The 20,684-nt window shown below is 46.1% G+C and overlaps 1 protein-coding gene across 7 annotated transcripts in view; it reads left to right on the top strand.

Moving 5' to 3' along the window:
* SAMD4A (sterile alpha motif domain containing 4A) overlaps nt 1-20,684 on the top strand; it is a 224,759-nt gene that overhangs the window by 167,973 nt on the left and 36,102 nt on the right. For 5 of the 7 annotated variants that reach the window (XM_059914273.1, XM_059914267.1, XM_059914268.1 and 2 more), the window contains exons 4-6: nt 4,006-4,269; nt 15,410-15,519; nt 17,732-17,818. In XM_059914273.1, the coding sequence (XP_059770256.1) occupies nt 4,006-4,269; nt 15,410-15,519; nt 17,732-17,818 (461 nt within the window). The remainder of the gene's footprint in view (nt 1-4,005; nt 4,270-15,409; nt 15,520-17,731; nt 17,819-20,684) is intronic. The other 2 variants (XM_059914271.1, XM_059914272.1) reach the window with 1 other exon arrangement.

The raw sequence follows: 20,684 nt of genomic DNA on the forward strand, positions 1-20,684 counted from the left end.
ATCAAGGCAAAGTCAAGTTTGGTCACAGGAAAGGGGAAAGAAATCTGATTTCCAGGCTTTCAAGAAAATACTTAAAAGAACAGAACCCAGTGCCAGGTATCGTATTTTCCCCTAAAAATGTGTTGAAAGTAGCCTCATGAAAGATGCTTGGAGATGAAAAAGAAATCATAAGGTTAAAGGAGGTCAGAGACGGCGGCTGGCCCCGAATGGTATGACAGAGTTTTTGGCCAGATTATAAGACCCTCTGTCCTCACATCATACTGCTCCACTGCTGAAGCAAGATTATTTTTAGCTGCTTTTCCCATATTTCAACTAGACTTGCTCAATATTTATTATTTATTTTTAGTTTACTTGACGTTATAAATGTTCCAACTATTATAGTACTCTACTGTCATATGTACACATACATACATACATATATATGTGTACATACCTGAGATTTCCTATTCCTAAAAACATAAGCGATACGGGCTCTATACTCTACACAGTATTAAGTTTTAGCTTCAGTTTTTTCAAGAGCAAGAGTCACAATTTTGCCCCCCTGGGCAATTGTTAGAATGAATCCCCCCTGAAATATGCTGTCCCTCCAATGCTCATTATTATAAAGCCACAAAATTCAGGACCTCGGTTCAGCTGGAACTTGCTAACTTCTCAATAGTGAGACTTTTTTTCAAGTTGTGCTTAATTCTGCATCATTTGAATATTACTCTGGGGCAGCTTAAGTCTCAGTGGAGCGCTGCTGTTGTCTGGCGTGCAGCAGTCAGCAAGCGAGAGCATTCAAAAGGTCTGCCTCTAGCTAGAGTTATTCTGGGGCAGCTAACACGGTGTGAAGAGCTTCTCAGAAGCCTGACTTCACTGCTCTCCCCTCCCTACTCATAGGGAAAGGAATGTTATTTATTTATTTTTGCCTGAATATCCATCCTTCCTCTATTTACCACCACTTCAGATGAGTTCTTTTGGTTGAAAAGAAAAAGGAGTCATGGGACAGCCATCCACCCTTTGCCCCGGGCCACCTCATTCCTTCCACTGCTGTGTGGCCTGTTTTCTCACACTCTTTCTGTCCATGGCGTTTATTCTTTCCTCTGCTATTTTATGCCAAACAAAGTACTCCAGCACCTGAAGTAATACCAAATTCGGCTCCGCGGTCACCATTACCTCTACCTGAAGATTTGTCTTCACCCCAAAGTGGCCTTGTCGGCAGGTGACCTGTCACCTGCTCCAGTCTCCTTCCCACAGGAAGGTGAGCCTGTATTGCCTCCAGGCCTCAGTTCCCTTTGGAGAAATGAGGTGTTTGCCCCACACAACTTGGCTTTCATGTAGGTGTGGGCCCCCGCTGGCTCTCAATCCACGGCCCTCTCTGCAAACCAAACCAGAAGCTTAACGAGAAGCACTGTGCTTGGTTGCTATGGCAGGTTCGCTCCTAAGGGGGCATTTCTGAGTTTGGTGCCAGCTGTGGGAATCTTTATGATACAGACAGGGTGGGGCCTTAGGTAGAAAGTCCCTAGGAAAAGGTCCTTGTACCTCAGGTATAATCGATTTTTATTGGAGACAGAGACCAACCAAGCTCGTGCCATAATCCCTGTAGCTTCAGTCAAGCTCAGGGATATATGAAGAAATGGGTGTAGATTTCTATGAACAAATCCCTGTAAGTCCTGGGAAGTTAGGTAAACATTTAGTAGATTCCTTGAACACTGACAGCCTCCCCAAGGACACCCATCAGTGGGGAGGTAGCATGGATTTTAAGAAAACTTTCGGTGGAAAGAAGCAAATTGGCTTCATCTAATAACGGAATTCAACTGCTACCTGTGTATGGTATTGTTCTCCACATCCAAAAACGGGGACTCTCTTAGCAGTGTCACCACTCATGGTTATGGATTCAGTTATAGCCTCTAACCAGGTGGAATGCTAAGGGTTCCAGCAGCTCTGAGCTGTGTGTCTCTCTTTGGCAAGGCCTGTTTTTATGGTTTCGGGCTCACTCTAATCCTGGCTGTGAAGAGGAGCCCCCGTTTCCACTCTGGGCACACCTGGCTGGCACCATTCAGAGCATCCACCAGATATTCTGAAATGGTTGCAGAGGTACCAGGAAGCAAAGACATCTCAGCTGGAAAGTCCCAGCACTTGGGGCAGCCCTGAACAAGTCTGCCCAATTTTGTATAAATACTTAGACAGGCATGAAATGAATTTTCTGGATGTCTGGCTTTTCTTCCTATTGGCTTCTCTCTTCATTTTTGCTGCTGCTTCCTTTTTCTTTTTTTCTTTTTCTGCTTTTTCTTTTTTCTTTTTCTTTTTCTCTTGCTAATTCGGATCCAACCAGGTAGCAATGCATTTTCCAGGGAGCCTTTTTAAATAGTTTCTTCCGTAGTCTATTTAGTGGAAATGCAAGCTGTTTCAGCCTGTTAGGATCCAAAACAATTTTTTAACATTGTTCCCTTTGCATATTTTGAAGTTAGATGATAATTCCTTGCCTTTGATAGAATCGACCCAAATTAGAAATTTCTCGGGTTACAGATACTAAACTCGGCAGCTCCCTTTTTCCCTCCCTTTTTTGTTAATAAGGAAGTTTCTACCCCTTCTGATTGTCCCTCTTTCACACACAAGACTGCCCTTCTGGCCACATGAAGCCAAACGGAAACACTGACAGCAGAGGTGTGAGCCCCATGGCTCTCGGGGCCTGGTTAATGCCAGCTGACCATGGGCAGCCTGCCCTCACCTCTACTGCCCCAAACACACTGTTTGCAAACACTCAGACTTTATCTTTTTAAGTGGGGGGCAAGGGAGCCTGCTGTTCAGGTCTCTATGTGGGTGCTGCCCCAGCAGAATGCGGTTTAACAGAAAGCGGAACTTCTTACATGGGGATGTCAGGTCTGCTGACTAAAAAACACACAAAGATGAACGCCAGCAAAGCATTGCTAGTCCGGACTTGGGAGAGTAAATACCTCACTGGAGGGGATAGAGCCTGAGATGGAACTTAATGGCTTCCCTGAAAAATGTTTAAAAATGCATGTGGCTCAATTCCACGTTAACACTGCAGCAGTCAAAATAAACTGGACCTGTCAGTAGCCAGCGCAGAGAGAAAGTTATGAATAGACTTATTTTGTAAGGTTGTCACTTTACACGCCCAGAAAAACCAACCAAGGGTAACGTCGGCTCCCTCGGCGTTGATTTTGGTTAAATCCCTGCCTTGAATGACCTCAATTTAATTTGGCTAGTTATATGTGAGTTGTTGCTTTTTCCTGGTTTTCTGGAAAAGAAATTAAAAATGGGGGCTACACAGATGTTGCCCACTGCACGGAAGGGCTGAACACGCACCCCACTGGCTTCTGAATGAACGCCTTGTTACCTGGAAGTGTTTTCAATGTAAAGTTTGGCATTAACCTGCGAAGCCAAGAGAAAGAATCGGCCCTTTCACGCACAGCTGCTGTGTCCCGTACCCCTGGTAGTGTTGGGCCCCTCGCTGAGCCTGCACCCCCTTCAGAGGTGATGGTTCCCCCGATTCCTGGTTGGAAGGACTAGTCCACTTCGTCTAGCTCAGCCCAGCAAAGATCCCCAACGATGATGACCGGCCTGCCTGCCCTTCCAGAAGTCCACCCTTAATGACATGGGTAATGTCGGGTTTTGTGTGTTTCCTCCCCTGCAAAAAAATTATCCAGGACATGTTCTTTTCAGTCTTGGCAGATGGCCACTTAGCCAGGCTGTCAAGCCTCACCTGATTTATGGGGCTACTACTCCAAATCCTGATTTCTAGAGTTGGAACTAAACCCAGATCCCAACCCACAAAAGCACAGGTCTGGGCACTATAGATGTAGCCTCCCTGGAGAAGCCCAACCCACCCAGAGGTACATACAGCATCCTTTTTAATCACCCCGAAGGGAAGGGCCACCCCATGCCCACTGATGCAGTAATAAGACAGCGCCATCTCTCAGGGTGAAGAGGTACTGTGGGTTCTTCTGCGGCCCAGGCTAAAGGGGGGGGAATAACCTATTTCATTTTATTTTTTTTTTCCAGTTCTCTCAGGCCAGGCACACCACAGCCCTTTGAAACGATCTGTGTCCCTTACCCCACCCATGAATGTGCCAAACCAGCCTCTAGGACATGGATGGATGTCTCATGAGGACTTACGAGCTAGAGGACCCCAGTGCCTCCCATCCGATCATGCCCCCCTGTCACCACAAAGCAGTGTAGCCTCTTCAGGAAGTGGTGGGAGTGAACACTTAGAAGATCAGACCACTGCTCGTAACACATTCCAAGAAGAAGGTAGTGGTATGAAAGGTGAGTGACTACCACTGGCAACAGAGTCCATCCCTTTATTTGGAATCAGGAGGGTGAGAAGAGAGGTAGGCAGCAAGGAGGAAAGAGCCCGCCCCTCCCCAGGCTGATGGAGTTGACCGTGGAGGAAAGGGCTCGGATTCCCCTTCCAGGGCTTCTTGCCAAAACCTGGGAAGAGCAAGAGAGGTCAACACCCTCTTTTTTTTGAATGCAGTGACTTGCGGACAATTAAATGTGTCACAGCTGGCGGTGACAGCATCTACTGTTTGCACGTACGTTCCTCGGTCTGCCCTGTTTGTAAAGATGCTGAGCTGCTCCAGCCTTCTACCTCACTGCTCTGGCCAGGGAACCGTCAATAATTTAGCAAAACAAACCACAAGATCTTTTTTTCAAATCTCTCTTAGTGTACAATCGTAGTGTTGCTTTCTTTCCTCTCTCCCTTTTCCTTTGATATCCAAAGAAGCTTGCAAACCCTTTTTCTCTGCATCTGTTTAAGGGACATGAAAAAAATACCACTGAGACTCTCTGACAGTGTTTTAAGCCTAATAACAGATTTGCATACAGGTGATAAAGGCCTTTTGTGCAGCATACATAAATGTTCCTACATTGCCCTGTAAATCTCTCCTCTTCTAAAGATACTCATCGGGAGATAGAGATTTCCAAATCACCCATGGTAGGTTCAGAGAGGATAGGCACATTCTGTATTTTTTAGGTGCAAGTTGTTCAAGGGCTGCGAAGCCCTGAGGGAAAGATGCTCATCAGAGACACACTAATAACAATTTTAGATGGAGAAACAAGAGCTAGTCGTGCTCCTGGGACCACGATGCTGAGGGGAGGCTCTGAGGGTGCCCTCGTTGCTGGCATGCATAGTCCTGAGGTTGTGCTGTTTCTGATCGTACCCTTGAGAAGAACTAGTGTTGACATAGGAGGCTGTGTACTGAGTTTCCTCCCCGCCACAGAAGCGTGGCACAGGGAGATGCCCGCCATTGCCCAGGTGCTGGTTGTAAGTGAGTGCCAGGCTGAAGAATGGAGCTTGTCCACCAGGGGACATGAATCTGACACAAAGACACTTCCCTGGAGCATTCCTCCCTCCCAGCTGCTCAGGCCAGCATCCTCCCATCCCATCGCAATCTGTGGTGGGTACTGTGCTGAGTGCCCAGAGAGGGTGGGACACATCTTGATGTTTTCCTCTCTCTGGTGATACAAATGAGTCATTAAAGGTGTTTAACAGGCAGCAAAAGCAATGGCTTCTTTTGGCACGGTGGGGATGTGTGTCCTCTTTTCTTTCTCTTTCACAGTTCTCGGGGAAATGTGTCGTAATTCTGGAGACCTACCCAAACCCATTTTTGAGTTTATGCTACATGGTTCTGTGTTCAAGCAGCTGAGCCCCGGGGGGGATGGGTAGTAGGGGAGGCTCAGCCATGCTTGGCCCAAGAGGAGTAGAAGTCGTGGTTACTCAGGACTAGCTTCTTGCCGAGTGAAGTGGAGCATCTGGGCAAGTGGGGTGTCTGGACAGATGGTTTCCAAGAAAGCTACGTGTGGTTCTAATTGGTAACCTTGGGAAGGAGGCCTGGCCTTTACGTTGAAGGGCTTGGAGGGTCTTGCAGGAAGCCTGTTGTTCTCCAGGACACAGGCCTCGCCCAGAGGAATGCTGGGTCTGCTGTCTGCTCATAGGAGCTTCGTTATCTTTTCTTTCTTTTTTCCTTTTGCTTTCTTTTCTTGGTTTTCTTTCTTTGTTTTTGGTTGTGAAGCCCTCTGTATACCTTAGACATTCTCCCAAAGCAGGTAAATGTGTGCTCATTGCATGCTGGCCTTTCGAGGTGAGAAATGAGTAATGAGAGCAGGCTTTTAAAGAGAAATGAATGAGAGAAAAATGGAATAAATGTCCTGTCCCTGTTTTAGAATAAAAGCCAAAATATTCCAAAGTTCAAGGAACATCCCGTATATCAGCTTCTTCGATTCCTTCTTTTAGAATTGATGAGAGTTGTCCCCTCAGAGCTTCTTCGATCTGAAAATGATGCAGATAAGATCTGATAGCCAAGATTTTCTTTATAGGCCCAAGGCATGTGATCAGAAAACAGGCTCTTTGGTGACAGGACTAAACAGAGGACCCTCTCCTGTGTATATCCACCTTCTGCTGACCTACTGAATGGTCCTTCTCCCAACGTATACAGTCCTTAGTGAATTAAATGGCAAAGCCTATTTGAAGGAAGGAACATGATAGACGATGAGGGTTCTATGTGTGGGAAAAGTATATTTGCAGTTCAGCTGGTAGGTCAAGCCGTAGAAACATCCACACCTGAAAACAGCATCATTCCAGAGTGTCGGGGCCAGTGTTTACGCCACATGAATGCCCCTCCCCCGCTGCACCTGGCAACAGCTTCCCTCGAAGGCCACCCCTGAGGACGCCCACCATCTAGTGCTGCTCAGGATGGCCTCCCAGGAGAGCGCAGAAGCAACCCTTAATGAGCCTGTCCTAAGAGTGTGTCATCCGATTCCCCTGTCCAAGAGCAGACACCGGTTTAAATTTCCAAATTAATTTGTATTTTTCTGAGAAATGGAATCTGAAATCAAATGAAGTGCTTTTAAAGAGAGCTAGCTCTTCCTCTTGGAACCACGTCTCTTCCTTTCTGTGACCTGGCCCTTTGGCAGGAGTGTCAGCCTTTGAAAGCTACTTTCTGGTCCACCTCAGGATGCCATCATCTAACTGCTATTTTCCTACTCTTTAGACACCCAGTTTACGAGAACAGCAAGGAATCTGTAGTAGAATTTGGAGGAGTTCCAAATCTCCAGAGGATGCATGTCAGCCCTCACCCCACACCTTGGGAAAAGAATAAAAATTCCCGTAATTGAGCTTAATTTAGTGTGAATTCATCTTTCTTGACAGCAGCTGTGCATACTTTGCCGAAACACTGTGTTCATCTGAGGCTTCCTTTTCATCCAGACAGATGAGCCAGGTTTGGCTACACATCGTCCCTTAGGAATGTGCCTCTTGGGTCCAGAGTGGGAAATAAAGCTCACAGCCCAGCATTCTTGCCCTTTTGATTTTTCACAAACAACCATCTCTCCCTCTTTGTGTCTTGGTGTCAGCGTTCCCTGCCAGGGATTGTCACTAAGTTCTCTCCCAAGTAGACCAGCTCCTGCTCTCAGAGGATTAACATCATCTGCCTGCTTTGCTTTGTTTTTCCTTTTATCGTAAACACACATCCTGAAGGTTTAAGTCAGCTCTGAAGCACAGAGTGGATGTCCCTGGCAGTAGGGATCTCAAACTAATATCTCAGGCTCAGGGAAGCATGGGATCAGCCACTCAACTAGAAATTAATGAACAGAAGTGGGACACTGAGTGGGAACATGGAAGTTCCCCCTTCAACATGCCCTGTGGAGGCTACTGGTTATACATGTTTGCACTGAATAGGCTGACTGTGGTTTCTAAATTCAGTTGTCCTTGTTCCTTGCAAAAGCTTCACTGTGACTTATCCCAGGGGAAAGATTCTTGATTCTAAGTTGACACTCAATTATATTCTTCTCCCCCTCCATGTCACATGAGTAGAATGTGCTCTCTTACCCCTTCGCTCATACAAAGCCTCCAGGTGGCCAAGAGGGAAAAAATGACATTCCCATAAATTCCTGAAAGGAAAAGAAAATAAAGAACAGAATTTCATTGGTGGGAGAAGTACATTTGCCCCTCCTATTAGCATCACGTCTTCAGAAATTTTGTATAAACCCAACACCTAAAGACTCATCGAAGGCAAGGCGTGTTCATGAGTGATATGGCTATTCTATGGGAACAGAGACGAGGGAAGAAAGACTGATTAACAGGTTTCATTTTTGTCCTCAGCAAGTCAGCTGCCTTTCTTGAGTGCTTGCTGAGAGAGGCTTTGGACTGGCTATTGGGGAGACAGAGGTGAAGGAGATGGTTCCTGCCTCAAGGGACTCGCTATCATGTGAGCAACAAACAGAGACCTGATGCATGTGCACATCTGTGAACATATCTTGTCTCAGAGACTTGCCTTGGGTCGAGGCAGGCAGCAAGGAGTGCCCTAATTCAAAGTGGAAGGAAGTCAAGGAAAGTTCCTGGAGGGGGAGAGGCCTGGAGCTTCAGCTCGGAGCAGGATTACAGATTAGCCAAATATATAAGGCGAGGGAAGGGCATTCTATGCAGAGGGAATGTTATTCGTGAAAGCATGGTTATGAGACAGCTTGACCAAGTGCATCATCCGATGGCTTGTGTGTTAGGGGCACATGGCAACAATGTCTGGAGAGGGAAGAGCCAGATGCTAGGCATTGCAAAAGATTGGAGCTTTTATCCTGACATGGAAGGAATTTAGCAGCAGAATGACCTGCTTGGATTTACATATTAGAAATAGGACCTGAACAGAAGAGTGGGAGGCATATCAAAGTAGGGGAGGGGCAGGGGATCCTGGATTTGGAGGCCAGCTGGGAGGTGGGGGATGTTTCAGTAACTGAGGAGGACAATGAATTTGGACCAAGCCGAACAAAGGAGACAAGGTAGTGTGTTCGTGGGGTCTTCGTAAGATAGACCTGAGGGAGCTCTGAATTGAATCGCACTGATTGAATGTAGACAGGGGTGGAGCAAGAGGAATTTAGGACGATGCCCAGCTTTTTGCCTGGGACATCTGGGTAGCCCATGATGTCATCGACAGCAAAGAGTAAATTGGGAAAGAAACAGACTGGGAGGACAGCGTGCAGCGGGGGCTGAGCGTGGGCACCTGTAGAAGATTCCAGTGGAGGCGCTCCAGCCAGGACCACAGTGCACCATGCTCTCCCCTGGCTCAGCCCCCCTAAGAGCCCTGGCTCCCCTCCTCACCTGCACAGTAAGCATTCTGCCTCCCTGCGGTGAAGTTCCTGTGGGGAATTCACTAGACTTCTGGCTAGTAAGGCCCGTAGATTTAGTCTCCTAAGACTGAGAAGCTCCATGATTTTCTCATTGCAGTTGTCGGTGTGAGAGGGGTAGAGATGAGGGGGTGGGGTCTGTTTCTCTTGAGATGAGCTTCAACCTCCCCAATATGAATTAACATTGGCTGGTATGCTTATGAGGTATGGAACTATGTTAGTATAAAAATATAGGGGTAATTTAAACTTACATTGTTTGCATATAGATATGATAAAGGTAAAAAAGAAACCTTTGGGTTCAGTAAACAGCGATTAAGAGCGGAGGGAACCATGAAAATAGGCTCAGGTTTTCTTTTCTAAAGAATCTTTCTTAGATGAAACTTACGTAAACTTTTTTTTCTCCATAACAAAGGAAATATATTGCCTATTCTGAAATAGCAGGTTTGGGGTTTTGAGTTGGTTTTGAAATGTAGACCTTTGAACTTCTGCCTGTCTTAGAATGAGATGAGGAAAAAAAAATATTGAGAAGTGTTATTTTGGTAAGACAAAGGAACCCATCAGAAACCTTTGTAAGAAAGGTTGTGAATACAGCATTTCTGAGGGTCATAAGGATGTGAGTGACGGAGAGGGAGTGACACAGCCCCGTGTGTGGCTGGGACACTTTTCAGCATGGCTGTCATGGGAACAAGTTACTATTTTCTGAATGCTGACTTTCTAGATGCTGTCTCGAATTCATCTAACTTAAAGGCCAGGATTTAGTAAACTTACTTCACTTTCTTTATTCCCAAATGCCAACATACAACCTGTGTGGATAGGTCCTAATGGGCTCAGACTTGTGCTTCCTCTTTTCAGATAGGCTGAGAGGCCCTGATATCTTTGAAATGTAAATCCCCAGGATTCCCCCAAATTCTAAAGGTTGTGAGACTTATAGCTGCTATTTCTTACAAAGTGTATGTCTTCAGCTAAAGTGCTTTAAGGACAGCTGTCGATGTGGAACCCAGCTGCTGTTGACGCAAAGCAGGCTAAGAGTAGAACACCACTTACGGGTGTCATAGCCGATGGAAACTGCGAGAAATTTAGTCCTTCTGTTTGTATCAAACCCTTCAAAGAGGGTATTTTACCCAAACTCGACCATCTCTGTGCCTTCCAAGACCCACACATGCTCCCCACAAGTGTGGAAGCCGGAGGCCACCATGGACACGTCCCAGGATGGCGGAGCCCACTCCAGCTCCACAGGGACCCGAGACCAAGGCACCTTCTTTCTTTTGCTCAAAGGCTGGTACGGAATGGGGCTGTTCATTCCGCTCTGGCCAAAAATAGACAGGCTTCCATTATCTTAATGATGCTGCTAGACTTCTTCATTTTCAAAAGACATGTTTTCCTTCTTGCTTCAACCCTGAAGAGTTAGTCCCTTCTTGCTCGTACGTTGGCTCTTCTCCCTCAAAGACCAAGGATGCAGTCATGTCTTGGAGAGAGAGAGGGAGTTGTTTGAGATTAGCCTGGCTCTCCGTGGCGAGTGGGAGTTGCTCTTCCATTTGCAGGTACCAGGACCACCACAGTGAAGCCTCTTGTGGAAAAGGCGGCTGTTCATGGTTCTGTCTTCCAGGGATGCCTAACTCCCTACCCTTTACATTGCTCCCCATATTGAGCTCTTCTGCAATATTGGTTCCATCTTTCTCTCTTGTGGGGCCCCCTTGTTTGTGGGGCAGGTGCTGCATGGCCTGTTGACCTGAATGATATTTACAGCCATTCCAGCAGCAGGCATTTGAGCAAAGCAGCCCAAGTTCTAACTGGAGCTCAGCTTCTGTGTGAGCTGTAATATGCACCACAAAGCCTCTCTGTGGCTGATTTATCCAAACTCTAAAAGGTAAATAGAAAGCGTAATGGGAAACTTGACCCATTGGTAAAGACCAAGAGGTAGACATACCAGGTATAAAAGATGGGTGAAGCACTATTACCAAAAACGCCCATGAGAAGATAAACCACCGTGGACTGCAGCAAGATGTAGAGGAGCTTCATAAGGATGGACACTGTGGCATGGGAGCCCACTGTCCACACGTGGATGGTGCTGCTTTCTCCCAGAAACTTCCTACCCTTTGCCCTTGTCAGTTTCCTTCATGGGCTTCTCTTCCCTCACCTTCCCCTAAAAGCCTGGTACTCCCAGGGCTCCACCTTGGCTCTCCCCTCTTCCCTGAGTAATCTCACCCACTTCCGTGGCTAAAACAACTACCATGTGCTACTGACAAGGAAAGTGGTTCTCCAGCTCAGCCCCCTCTTCAGAGGTCTTGACCAGCTGACTTCTCCGCCTGGGTGGCTCAAAGGTGATGACACTCAGCTGACCTAAAATGGAGTTCACCATCTCTCTCCTCTCACCCCAAATCTGATGCTCCCCTATACTTTCCTACCAAACCTACTCAGAGGAACCATTTTAGGCTCCTTTCTCTCCCTTATTCCCTGTACTTCCTCAATCTTCAAGTGCTGTGGATTTACATACTTTCCTTCTCCTCTGCCACTGCCCTCCTGAGCTTGGCTTCATCTCCTGGCCTCCACTCCCACTTCATCCAGCCCAGCCTTTACATCGACAGCCATCGTCATTCTTACATACTCATCTGATTGTGCCTCTACTGCTCAGATTTCAACAGTTTCTCATCACCCAAGCCAAGGTTGACTGTCCTTGGTTCGGCATTAGAAATCCCAATCATCTGACCCTTGCCTATTTGTCCCGTCTTATGTCTAAGCTCTTCTCTAGAATTCACCCAAGCCTTTGCTTGGCCTGGAATGCTCTCTTGCATCTCTGCTTTGCTTATGCACTGCTCCTGCATCCTCAGATGGCTTCCTCAGACGGCTTCCTCATTATGGTCTGCCCAGTGACTCCAGGACCAATGCTACTGTGAAGCTATCCCACTCCTCAAGGCAAACCCAAATGCCCATTGTTCTGTGCCCATCTCCCCCCCACTGCAGAACTTTGAGTAGACTTAGCACTTGTTCTGCAACTTTTATAATTTTTTTGTGAGTTACCTGTTTTTTTGTATTAAAAATTGCTTGATGGCAGGGACATGCCTAGCCCCCATAATAGGCATTCAATAAATGTTGAGTGAGCAAATATCAGGATTCCCACACTTGGCAAGGAAGTCAGCTCCAGCATATAGTAAAATCATCTTTATCTTTCTCACACTGCATAAGAGAATAACTGTCTAGTCTGGGACCTCCATTGGCATGTCCATCAGAAACAGCCCAGCTGAAGTTAAATGGCTGTGTACCAGCCAGAGGCAGGAGCCCAGGCGGCATGCATGCTTTCAATCACGTATCAGCCACTCCAGGAAACACCCTAGTTGGTCTGTGTCTTCCAACCATAGGCCTGAGTTTATGTTAGCTGGTTCTCAGCTTTGCATCCAACCATGTAGTATCTGGACCATGGGAAAGGACCTGAGCTTTTAGTTAGAATTTGTCCCTGGCCAACATCTTACAGAATCTAGCCTCCAAGTCATTGGAATTCCTGGCTTCAGAGGAGTGAAATGGTCAAGGCACTCAGTTCTCTAGTGTGTTTCCCTATTAATGGAGTTTTGTTTTAATCCCTGGCAAAGGAAGGTGCCTCACCGCCAACCAGGGGGTGAAAGGTTAGTAAACTACGTTCTTAAGAACTGGGATTTCCTCTTCTTTGTTCATCAGTTCACGTTGCAGGAGGAGATGGCACATGGCACTGAGCTAGGAACTGACCCTCTAGGAGCAGGTTCAACATGCCTACCCAAGGCACATATGGCCAAGAAGAGCTTGCATTTCCCCGGAACATAGCCAGAAATAACTCTTCAGGAAGGCCTAACTCACCATGTTCTGAAGCTGTGTAGGAACCTTTTCTGGGGAAACGACTCCCAGTGACGTATATTTTGATTAAATGAGTGAGGCAGGCTCTTCATCCCTCTAACCAGGGAAATTCTAGTTGTCAAAATACTTTTATAGAAAGGAATGAGTACTGATTGGACTGAGACTCGCCAAGACAAGATTTGCACCCCACTCTCCCCAACTCTTAAAACACCGTATTGTCACCTTGGCTTATAAAGCACCCAGTTTGCAGCATGATTTAGTAGCTCGGGATTCTCTTTGTTTTATCATCAGTGGATTTTGCATGATTAAGCTGTAGGGCACCCAGTGAAAATTTAGCCCATGAAGTTACTCCATATTCTTTTATGACAGATTGTACCCAAGCATAGCATTGGGTTACCCAGACTTCTCTGAATCATGATCACTGAGTTTTCTGAGCAGCTACTTGGGGCCTTTCAAAGATGTAAACAACAAACGTGAAACCTGGTGACAAAGCAGTAACATGTCAGTGGCCTAAAAGCCAGAGATACATCTATTTGCTGCTCACTCTGTGGAAGTATTAGCATTGTTTTAACAGCAACAAAAGCATGACGGAGAATCAAGTCTGGTCGAATAGTTCCAGGATGTCACCAGAGGGAAGCAGATGTCCTGAACTCTTGATCCAACCACAGCTTGAGTTGAGGAGGATGTGAGGATTGGTACTATGTGGCTGGGGAAGCCCTGTCTCTTGTGGTTAACAATGGTCCCAGAAGGACTCTCCACTTGTCACAGTAGAATGAAGGGCCTCCAAGCACAGAGTCAAGTGATTTCTTGCCTGAGATGACTGAGTCTGTTCCTAAAATGCCATTGGCTATCCAATTCTGTTTCTCCAGAAATTCCTCCTCTTTGGTCTTCACATTACTGCAAATCAAGAAGTAACCTCACCAGGCCCACTCTCCCCTGCTATATCTTTGAGTCTCAGGTGATCATCCCATACCCACATTCCCTAAAACTAGGTTGGGTTCACCCAGGTGGCAGGGCCTGATATCAGAGTAGGCCAGGCCTCTTTAATCAATCCCAGTTAGCTACTCTAAACATTAAAAAATTAGAAGTTTCCTACTTATTTTGTAGTGTTTGTGGATTCTGTCAGCACCTCAGAATAAAGCACTTAGAGATAGATAGTATCTTGCAATCAACATGGTTAGTAATGGATAATAATTCATAGAAAGCATGAATAACGTTTATCCAATGCTTCAGCATTTCAAAGACTTTACAGTCACTGTTTATTCAGCCTTCCCACTGATGGACTATTTGGTCCTCATTCTACAAAAAGTTGATGCAATGTAGGAAAAATCTGGGAATCTGGCAACCTGGCTCTAGTCCCCATTTCACCACATACTTGCCCTGTGATCTAGATTTAATGACTTAATTTTGCCATCTGTAGAATGAGCTGGGGTGGGGGAAGATGATTCTAGAGACTTCTCAAAGATCCTATCAGCTCAAAAACCCTGACTTTAAAGAGCATGGGCAAGTGCTTTGTTTTGGTTGTACTTACCAAGGTAATAATTCTCCTGTGGATTTTCAATACAGTTACTGTTTAATTTTCCTAAATCTAGAATCCCAAATGTAGGAATTATTTCAGATGTGCTTTGGAATTCCCATTATCCCATAGTCTAGGCAGTCTTTGGACCTTTCAAGTCCTGATATGTGGTTGACATTCAAGGAGAACATCAAAGACACATCCAGATACATGACTTAGCTAGGAGAAATGGTCAGCAGACACACACACACACACACACACACACACACACACACACTATGTGGTAGTTTTGGAGTCCAGGATGCCCTTATTCCCACTGGGGTATAGGAAGTCAGAAGAAAGATGAGGCTGAGAATGACAGCAGCTCCACCCATGGGGAAAGTGCTGCTGCCTGGATTTTTTCCTATCACTGTGGAAGCGGCAGAAACAGCATATGGGGATCTGCACTAAACCTAGAAAGAAATTATCTTGAGGATGAAGACTCATCATATGTAGTTTATGTTCTAAGTCAGTTCTTTCAAAATCAAAAATGAAGTCGTCTGGCTAAAGCAGTGAATCCCTGACATTTTTTGGGTCGTGAATCCCTTTGAGAATCTTACAGAAGCTGTGGATGACCCTCTGCCCAGAAAAGCACCCATATATTCACAAATTGGGATGTAGTGTTAGAGAATTGCTGTATGCTCTGAAGCCCATGGACCCCAAGTTAGCCACCCCCTGGTGTAAAGAGTAAGGGAGCCCAACAGTGGGAATATCAGAACTAGATCAAGACTTCTAAGTCTGTAATTTGCTGCCAAAATTAAACAAGTAGTAACATAAAGGTTTTTTTTTTTCTTTCGTTTTTTTCCCTCTGACCACCACCTTCTTTTCCTTTCTCTCTTCCCACATCTCTTGTCATCTCTTCTCTTTCCCTCTGAATTTCTCTCCCCATCTCCTGTGCATCTCGCACCACAGATGTTCCAGCCTGGTTAAAAAGCCTCCGCCTGCACAAGTATGCTGCGCTCTTCTCCCAGATGACCTACGAGGAGATGATGGCCCTCACTGAGTGCCAGCTGGAGGCTCAGGTATGTGCTTGGCTGGCTATCCCCGAGAAGGTACCCCGGGTGGAACCTGACGTTCAAGTCCAAGGCAGACCTTGTTTGAACCCATACCTGTACCCACCTAGTAGCTTGCCTTGTTCTAGGAACTGCCAGGTGCTGGCCAGCATGCCATGGTGAGTAGGGCTGGGTTCTTGCCTTCAGGGTCCAGTAAGAGATGGGAAGACGAGCAGGTAACCACAGGGCAAATGAGGGTGAGAAGGAGTGTTATGAAAAAGAAATAACCTAGGTGCACACTTCTAGGGTGCTAGGGGGGAATCAGAAGAAGTAACATTGACCAAGACCTCAAAGAGTCCGTGTCCCTGCTTTTGTTTTCCTGGGCCCCTCCCTCTGTCTGCCCAGCCAGGGCTGCTTTGGAGGATGACAGATTGGTTGTGTATTGTCCAGTCCAGTTACAAATCACCTGACTTCTAGTAGTTAGGAAGTAGAAGCACCAGCTCCCGTCTCAGACCTTCCCCAACACTTGTCCAAAAACACGTTCAGACAGATCTTAGTTGGAATGGAGAAAGTTGTACAAAATATTTTCTTCTAACCACCCTAAATAACATGGGACAGCCATCGAGAATGGGATTACCCCAGGTCTCAGATGTCAGTTCCCTCTGTGTGCCATAAAAGGACAAAGTTCCTCCTTCCCTCTGTGGATACCGAAGCCCAGGCCAGTCAGCAGAGCCCCTGAAGCTAAGCATGTTTCCTACCATGCTGTGCTCGGGCAAATAGATCTGACCAATGTCTTTGTTTCCCTTGTTTAAAATGCTATTTGCATGTTTCAAATTGACCTCAGTTTCCTTTGAGTGGTGATTTGAGAGAATTAATGGTCTGAATGGGCTAATAGTATTTCCCCTGCAGGAAGAGGAGATTATACCATTTGGGGCATGGCTGGTCTGGACGCAGACCTCCCAGCAGATCCTGGTTTCCCACTGCATATTCAGTATCCACAGTTAACCTCTGCAGGCCTGGCTGAATACCAGTATTGAGTTGTAAGACAAAGCCCAGAGTCACTGCACATTCTCAGAGAATGAAAGGCCCTAATTTCAACTTCCTAACACTTCTCCCACTGCTTTTTTATCTCGATCACTCCTTGAGATCCCCAGGACTGATGAGAACTTCTTCTAAGAGCATTCTTGTGTTTGGGTCAGAGTTGAGAAAAAAATCTCGGTCATCAGTTGTTCGACATGAGAAAAAACAAGAAATAATTGACACAGAGGGCAAAACCAGAGGCCAGCACAGACTTTTCAGAGTAAAAATTCACTTGAACCCAAAGTCAAGGCTAAACAGAAATATGCCCCCAGTGCTTCCTCTTAAAGAGTGGGTTTAGACATCATTTGAGTCTTAATTTTCCTCAGTAAAGGCAATACCTCTGGTGTTCCCACCTTTAAGAGAAATTTTATGAATATTTGTGAGAGTCATCAGAAGTTTATATTAGAGACCTGATTTGAGAGAGGATCTTCTATTTGGAAATTTGCAGTCTCTCTAGTCAACAAATGTTTAACTGAATCCTTGGGCTCACCACTGATGCACAGTTAAGAAGATAAAATCCATAATCCTAACTGTGAATCCTAATTCTCTCTCTGAAGTGATGACTGAAATATAGGTTTAAGTTCTCTATTTTAGTTTTCCTTATGGAGAACCAAGAGGGGCTGCAAACTGACAAAAACCAGCCAGTATTGTCTGACACCAGGTGAGAACTGCACTGGATTTCATGTCTCCTCGAGATGGGTAAACATAGGAAAGCTTTGAGAAAGCAATGCGTATCTCTGTATGGGGTTGGAACCTTCAGGAAAACTGGAACGGACCGAAATGATAAAACCTGGACACAAGGAGTGAGTGTATGACCTAAAAGTGATCTTTTAAGACTATGAAGAAATTTCATGCTGAATGGAATAATTGGCTATTTCTCGTTCTCCTAAAGGTCACAGCCAAAAGACACAGGCAAATGTGTAGCCAGATGGAGTTAAAGTATTTAGTAAGAAGAGGTTGATGATAATGGATATTGAGGAGTTATAATATTTAGTAAGAAGAGGTTGATGACAATGGATGTTGAAGAGAGAGACAAATGGATATTTACTAGTCTGCACACATGTGGGAACCAAGAAGACAGTAAAGTACTAAATAGCTTCCAAGAATCTCTAAGCTGATGCTTAAAAATATGTTTTTAAATATAACTTTTATTTCATTATAGAATGTTACCAAAGGTGCAAGACACAAAATTGTCATCAGTATTCAGAAGCTCAAAGAGAGACAAAACCTCCTGAAGTCTTTGGAAAGAGTAAGTTATTACCAGGTCATGAACCACTTCCACCTTCATCGTGGGAAAATGGGCCAAGGGAGATTCTCAGTTGAAAGTGTCATCGGCAGATCTTGTAGGGAGTATCATGCTGTTTCCTTACCTAAGTCAGAAAAAAATGAAATGATTTTGAAGTGAAGTTTCCTGGTTATACATGCTTCTATGTAATCTAACCGCTGAAATGTACTTATTCCCTGTGTCCAGGCATCCCACAACTGGCCACCCCAGAGCTCTAAGGAAATGTTTTATATATATTCCCTTCTGCCTTTTATACATTTGTAGAGATGAAGGAGGTGTTCAGCCCACAATCAGAGGCTGCAATCTTGACACATCAGTGTAGGGAACATACAGATGTGCTTCATTCCTGCTGTCCTCCCAGGGAAGGATCTTATTTTGAGAAAAGCTGCCTCCAGAGTGGCAAACACCAAGTAAACCCCAGGCTTCAACAGAGAGGATCAAAATCATTTGACGGACAGGCATGGTAGGCTCTCCAGAGAAAAATTTCAGACATTAACTTACCGGAATGGGTCCCTATGACTCTGATAGGACCCATCTCAAAAATGCACAGTGCTGAAAAAGAGTTTATTCCATTGTTAAAATCAGTTTATTTGCTGCTACCATCCCTTTTTGTGTGCTGCCTAAGCATGTTCTCTTCCTATCATGGTATCTGGATGTCACCATAGTAAGGATGTCATTTTTAGGGCTTGGTGACTTTATGAGTTCATCTAAGGTCCAAAAGAGAGCAGACGTTGTGAGCCAGTGCTGCCTCGGCCCTAGTGTGGAGATCCTTGTATATTGCTGTTGGGAGTGGTGGGTGGGAAGGTACTGATATTTGCTGCCTTCAGAGCTTGAGTTGTAATCTCTTCCAGTAATCCCAGGGTGCCTTTGAAAGGGAGCAAAGTATTGAGGTAGGTGAGGCTAAAGCAAGTTTTGTAAGCACATAAACATTTTAATGTCGTGGGGATTTTTTTTTACCTTATTCACAAAGATGTGTGACAACATATAAAATTATGCTTAATGCATATATTATAAAATATAAAGTAATATGTAGTTACAGAATATGCATCTTTATAAGGAAGGTGGGTTTTTAAGCCTCTGGATGGATACATAGAGGCTACTCATAGGCACCTCCTTGATGAAAGGCCTGTTCTTAATTAAAGTGAATCACAAATGACAAGTAACCTATCCAAGTGAACTTGAAGTTGTTGTTGTTGTTCTTAATTTTATATCAACTCCTTTACCAGGCAGTTTGTCTAACAGAGTGATTACTGCCGTTTTTATATAACTGTTCTCTTTGGGGCAACATTCAGCAGGCCAGTTTTCTCCTTATCTGTTAAAAAGCACAGAAAACATTTTACATAAGGATTAGATTGCTAAGCATTATGGTAAAAGAGCGATGTTTTCCGCACTTATTTCTGGAGCATCCTTCAAGAACTCATTCATATCCTCTTGTCACTGAGGATATGCACCCACCTGGGGGACAGAGAGATGGAGTTGCTGTCGGCTCCACTGCGTGCAACATTGGGCCAAATCAGCACGTGGAAACACAAGGGCAGCAAGGTGGCTCGGGCGGCCCTCACGTGCCACTGACTTTCTATCTAGCCTGTCATAAGTCGGTGACACTTTCTGTGTCCTATATTTCACACCTAGAATAAGGTTGACTCCACAAAAAGACCTTCTCCCTGGGTCACTGGACTGGGAATGTTAAAAAGATGACAGATGTAATACAGAGTCTGAAAGCAGCTACTGGCCAAGCGGAAAGCATGATGAGTTTACTCGGTGTGACTTCTTTGAGGAGGGAAGCTGCGGACCACCACGTTGGGCTTGCTTGGGAACACCCGAGTCCAGACACCTGCGAGCTTGTCCCTTCAGGAGCTGATGGCGTGGGGGTGGGTGGGCAGCTCTCCTCAACATCCACTGAGGACTCAGCCCCCGGCTCTGTTCCCTCTTCTCTGGGGGCCGCGCCTCTCCCGCCCTGCCAGGGAGAGGGTTGCCGGTAACCCGTCCCCACATAGGCCACCAGCGACAGGCTCCAATCAGCCATTCCTCTGACATTCCCAGACATCCTCAGCTGATTATGCTGTTGGAAACGCTGTCATCATGCCCTTGCCTCCTTTGGCATTCTTACCTCACGGAGATTTCTAAGGAGATGGCCGGGACCCCGCCAGTGGCTAGTTCACAACCAGCAGCCGCTGCAGATAAGCTCTAGGTCCAGAGCGCTACCACTCAGTTACTGAACACTTACTTACTAAGCAGCTGCCTTGGACTAGACTTCCCCTGTCCACTGGAGGCTAACCGTGAGGAACTCGTGGTCCCCACCCTCGGGGAGCTCGGGACACGAGGTACCACAGATAGATGTGTAGGGGCGCTCTCAGAATCCAGCGTGATCGGCGTCATCGCTGAGGCTGGTGGGGACGTCTTCCTGGGATGAAACAGACCACTCCACCGCGGTGAGGATGGAAAGCAGAGGGGAGCCAGTGCTGGCAGGAGGACTCGCTGGGAGCCCGTGGCCAGCGGTGGACCCCTGAGCCAGGGCGGGGGCCGTGACGGTGGAGAAGGATGAGAGAGTCAGTTAGCGGGAGTCCGGGCATTGGCAGGAGGTGTGGGCTTGGATGTCACGCCATTTGGGAACTGAAAATAGAGGAGGAGCTATAGCGTGGGAGAAATAGAGTTGAGTTTGGCGGATGCAGTCTGAGGTGCCTGTGGGACACCCAGGCAGAAACAGCAAGTCAGTGGCCAGGAGAACAAGTCTAGAGTCCACAAGGCTTTGCAAGGCTCAGCTGTGGGTCGTTTGTATATGGATGGTGGTTGGTACCCCAGAAGTGTGTGGCGAGTGATAAGAGCCGAG

Source organism: Balaenoptera ricei, chromosome 2 (assembly GCF_028023285.1).
Source record: "Balaenoptera ricei isolate mBalRic1 chromosome 2, mBalRic1.hap2, whole genome shotgun sequence".
NCBI classification, from domain to species: Eukaryota; Metazoa; Chordata; class Mammalia; order Artiodactyla; family Balaenopteridae; genus Balaenoptera; species Balaenoptera ricei.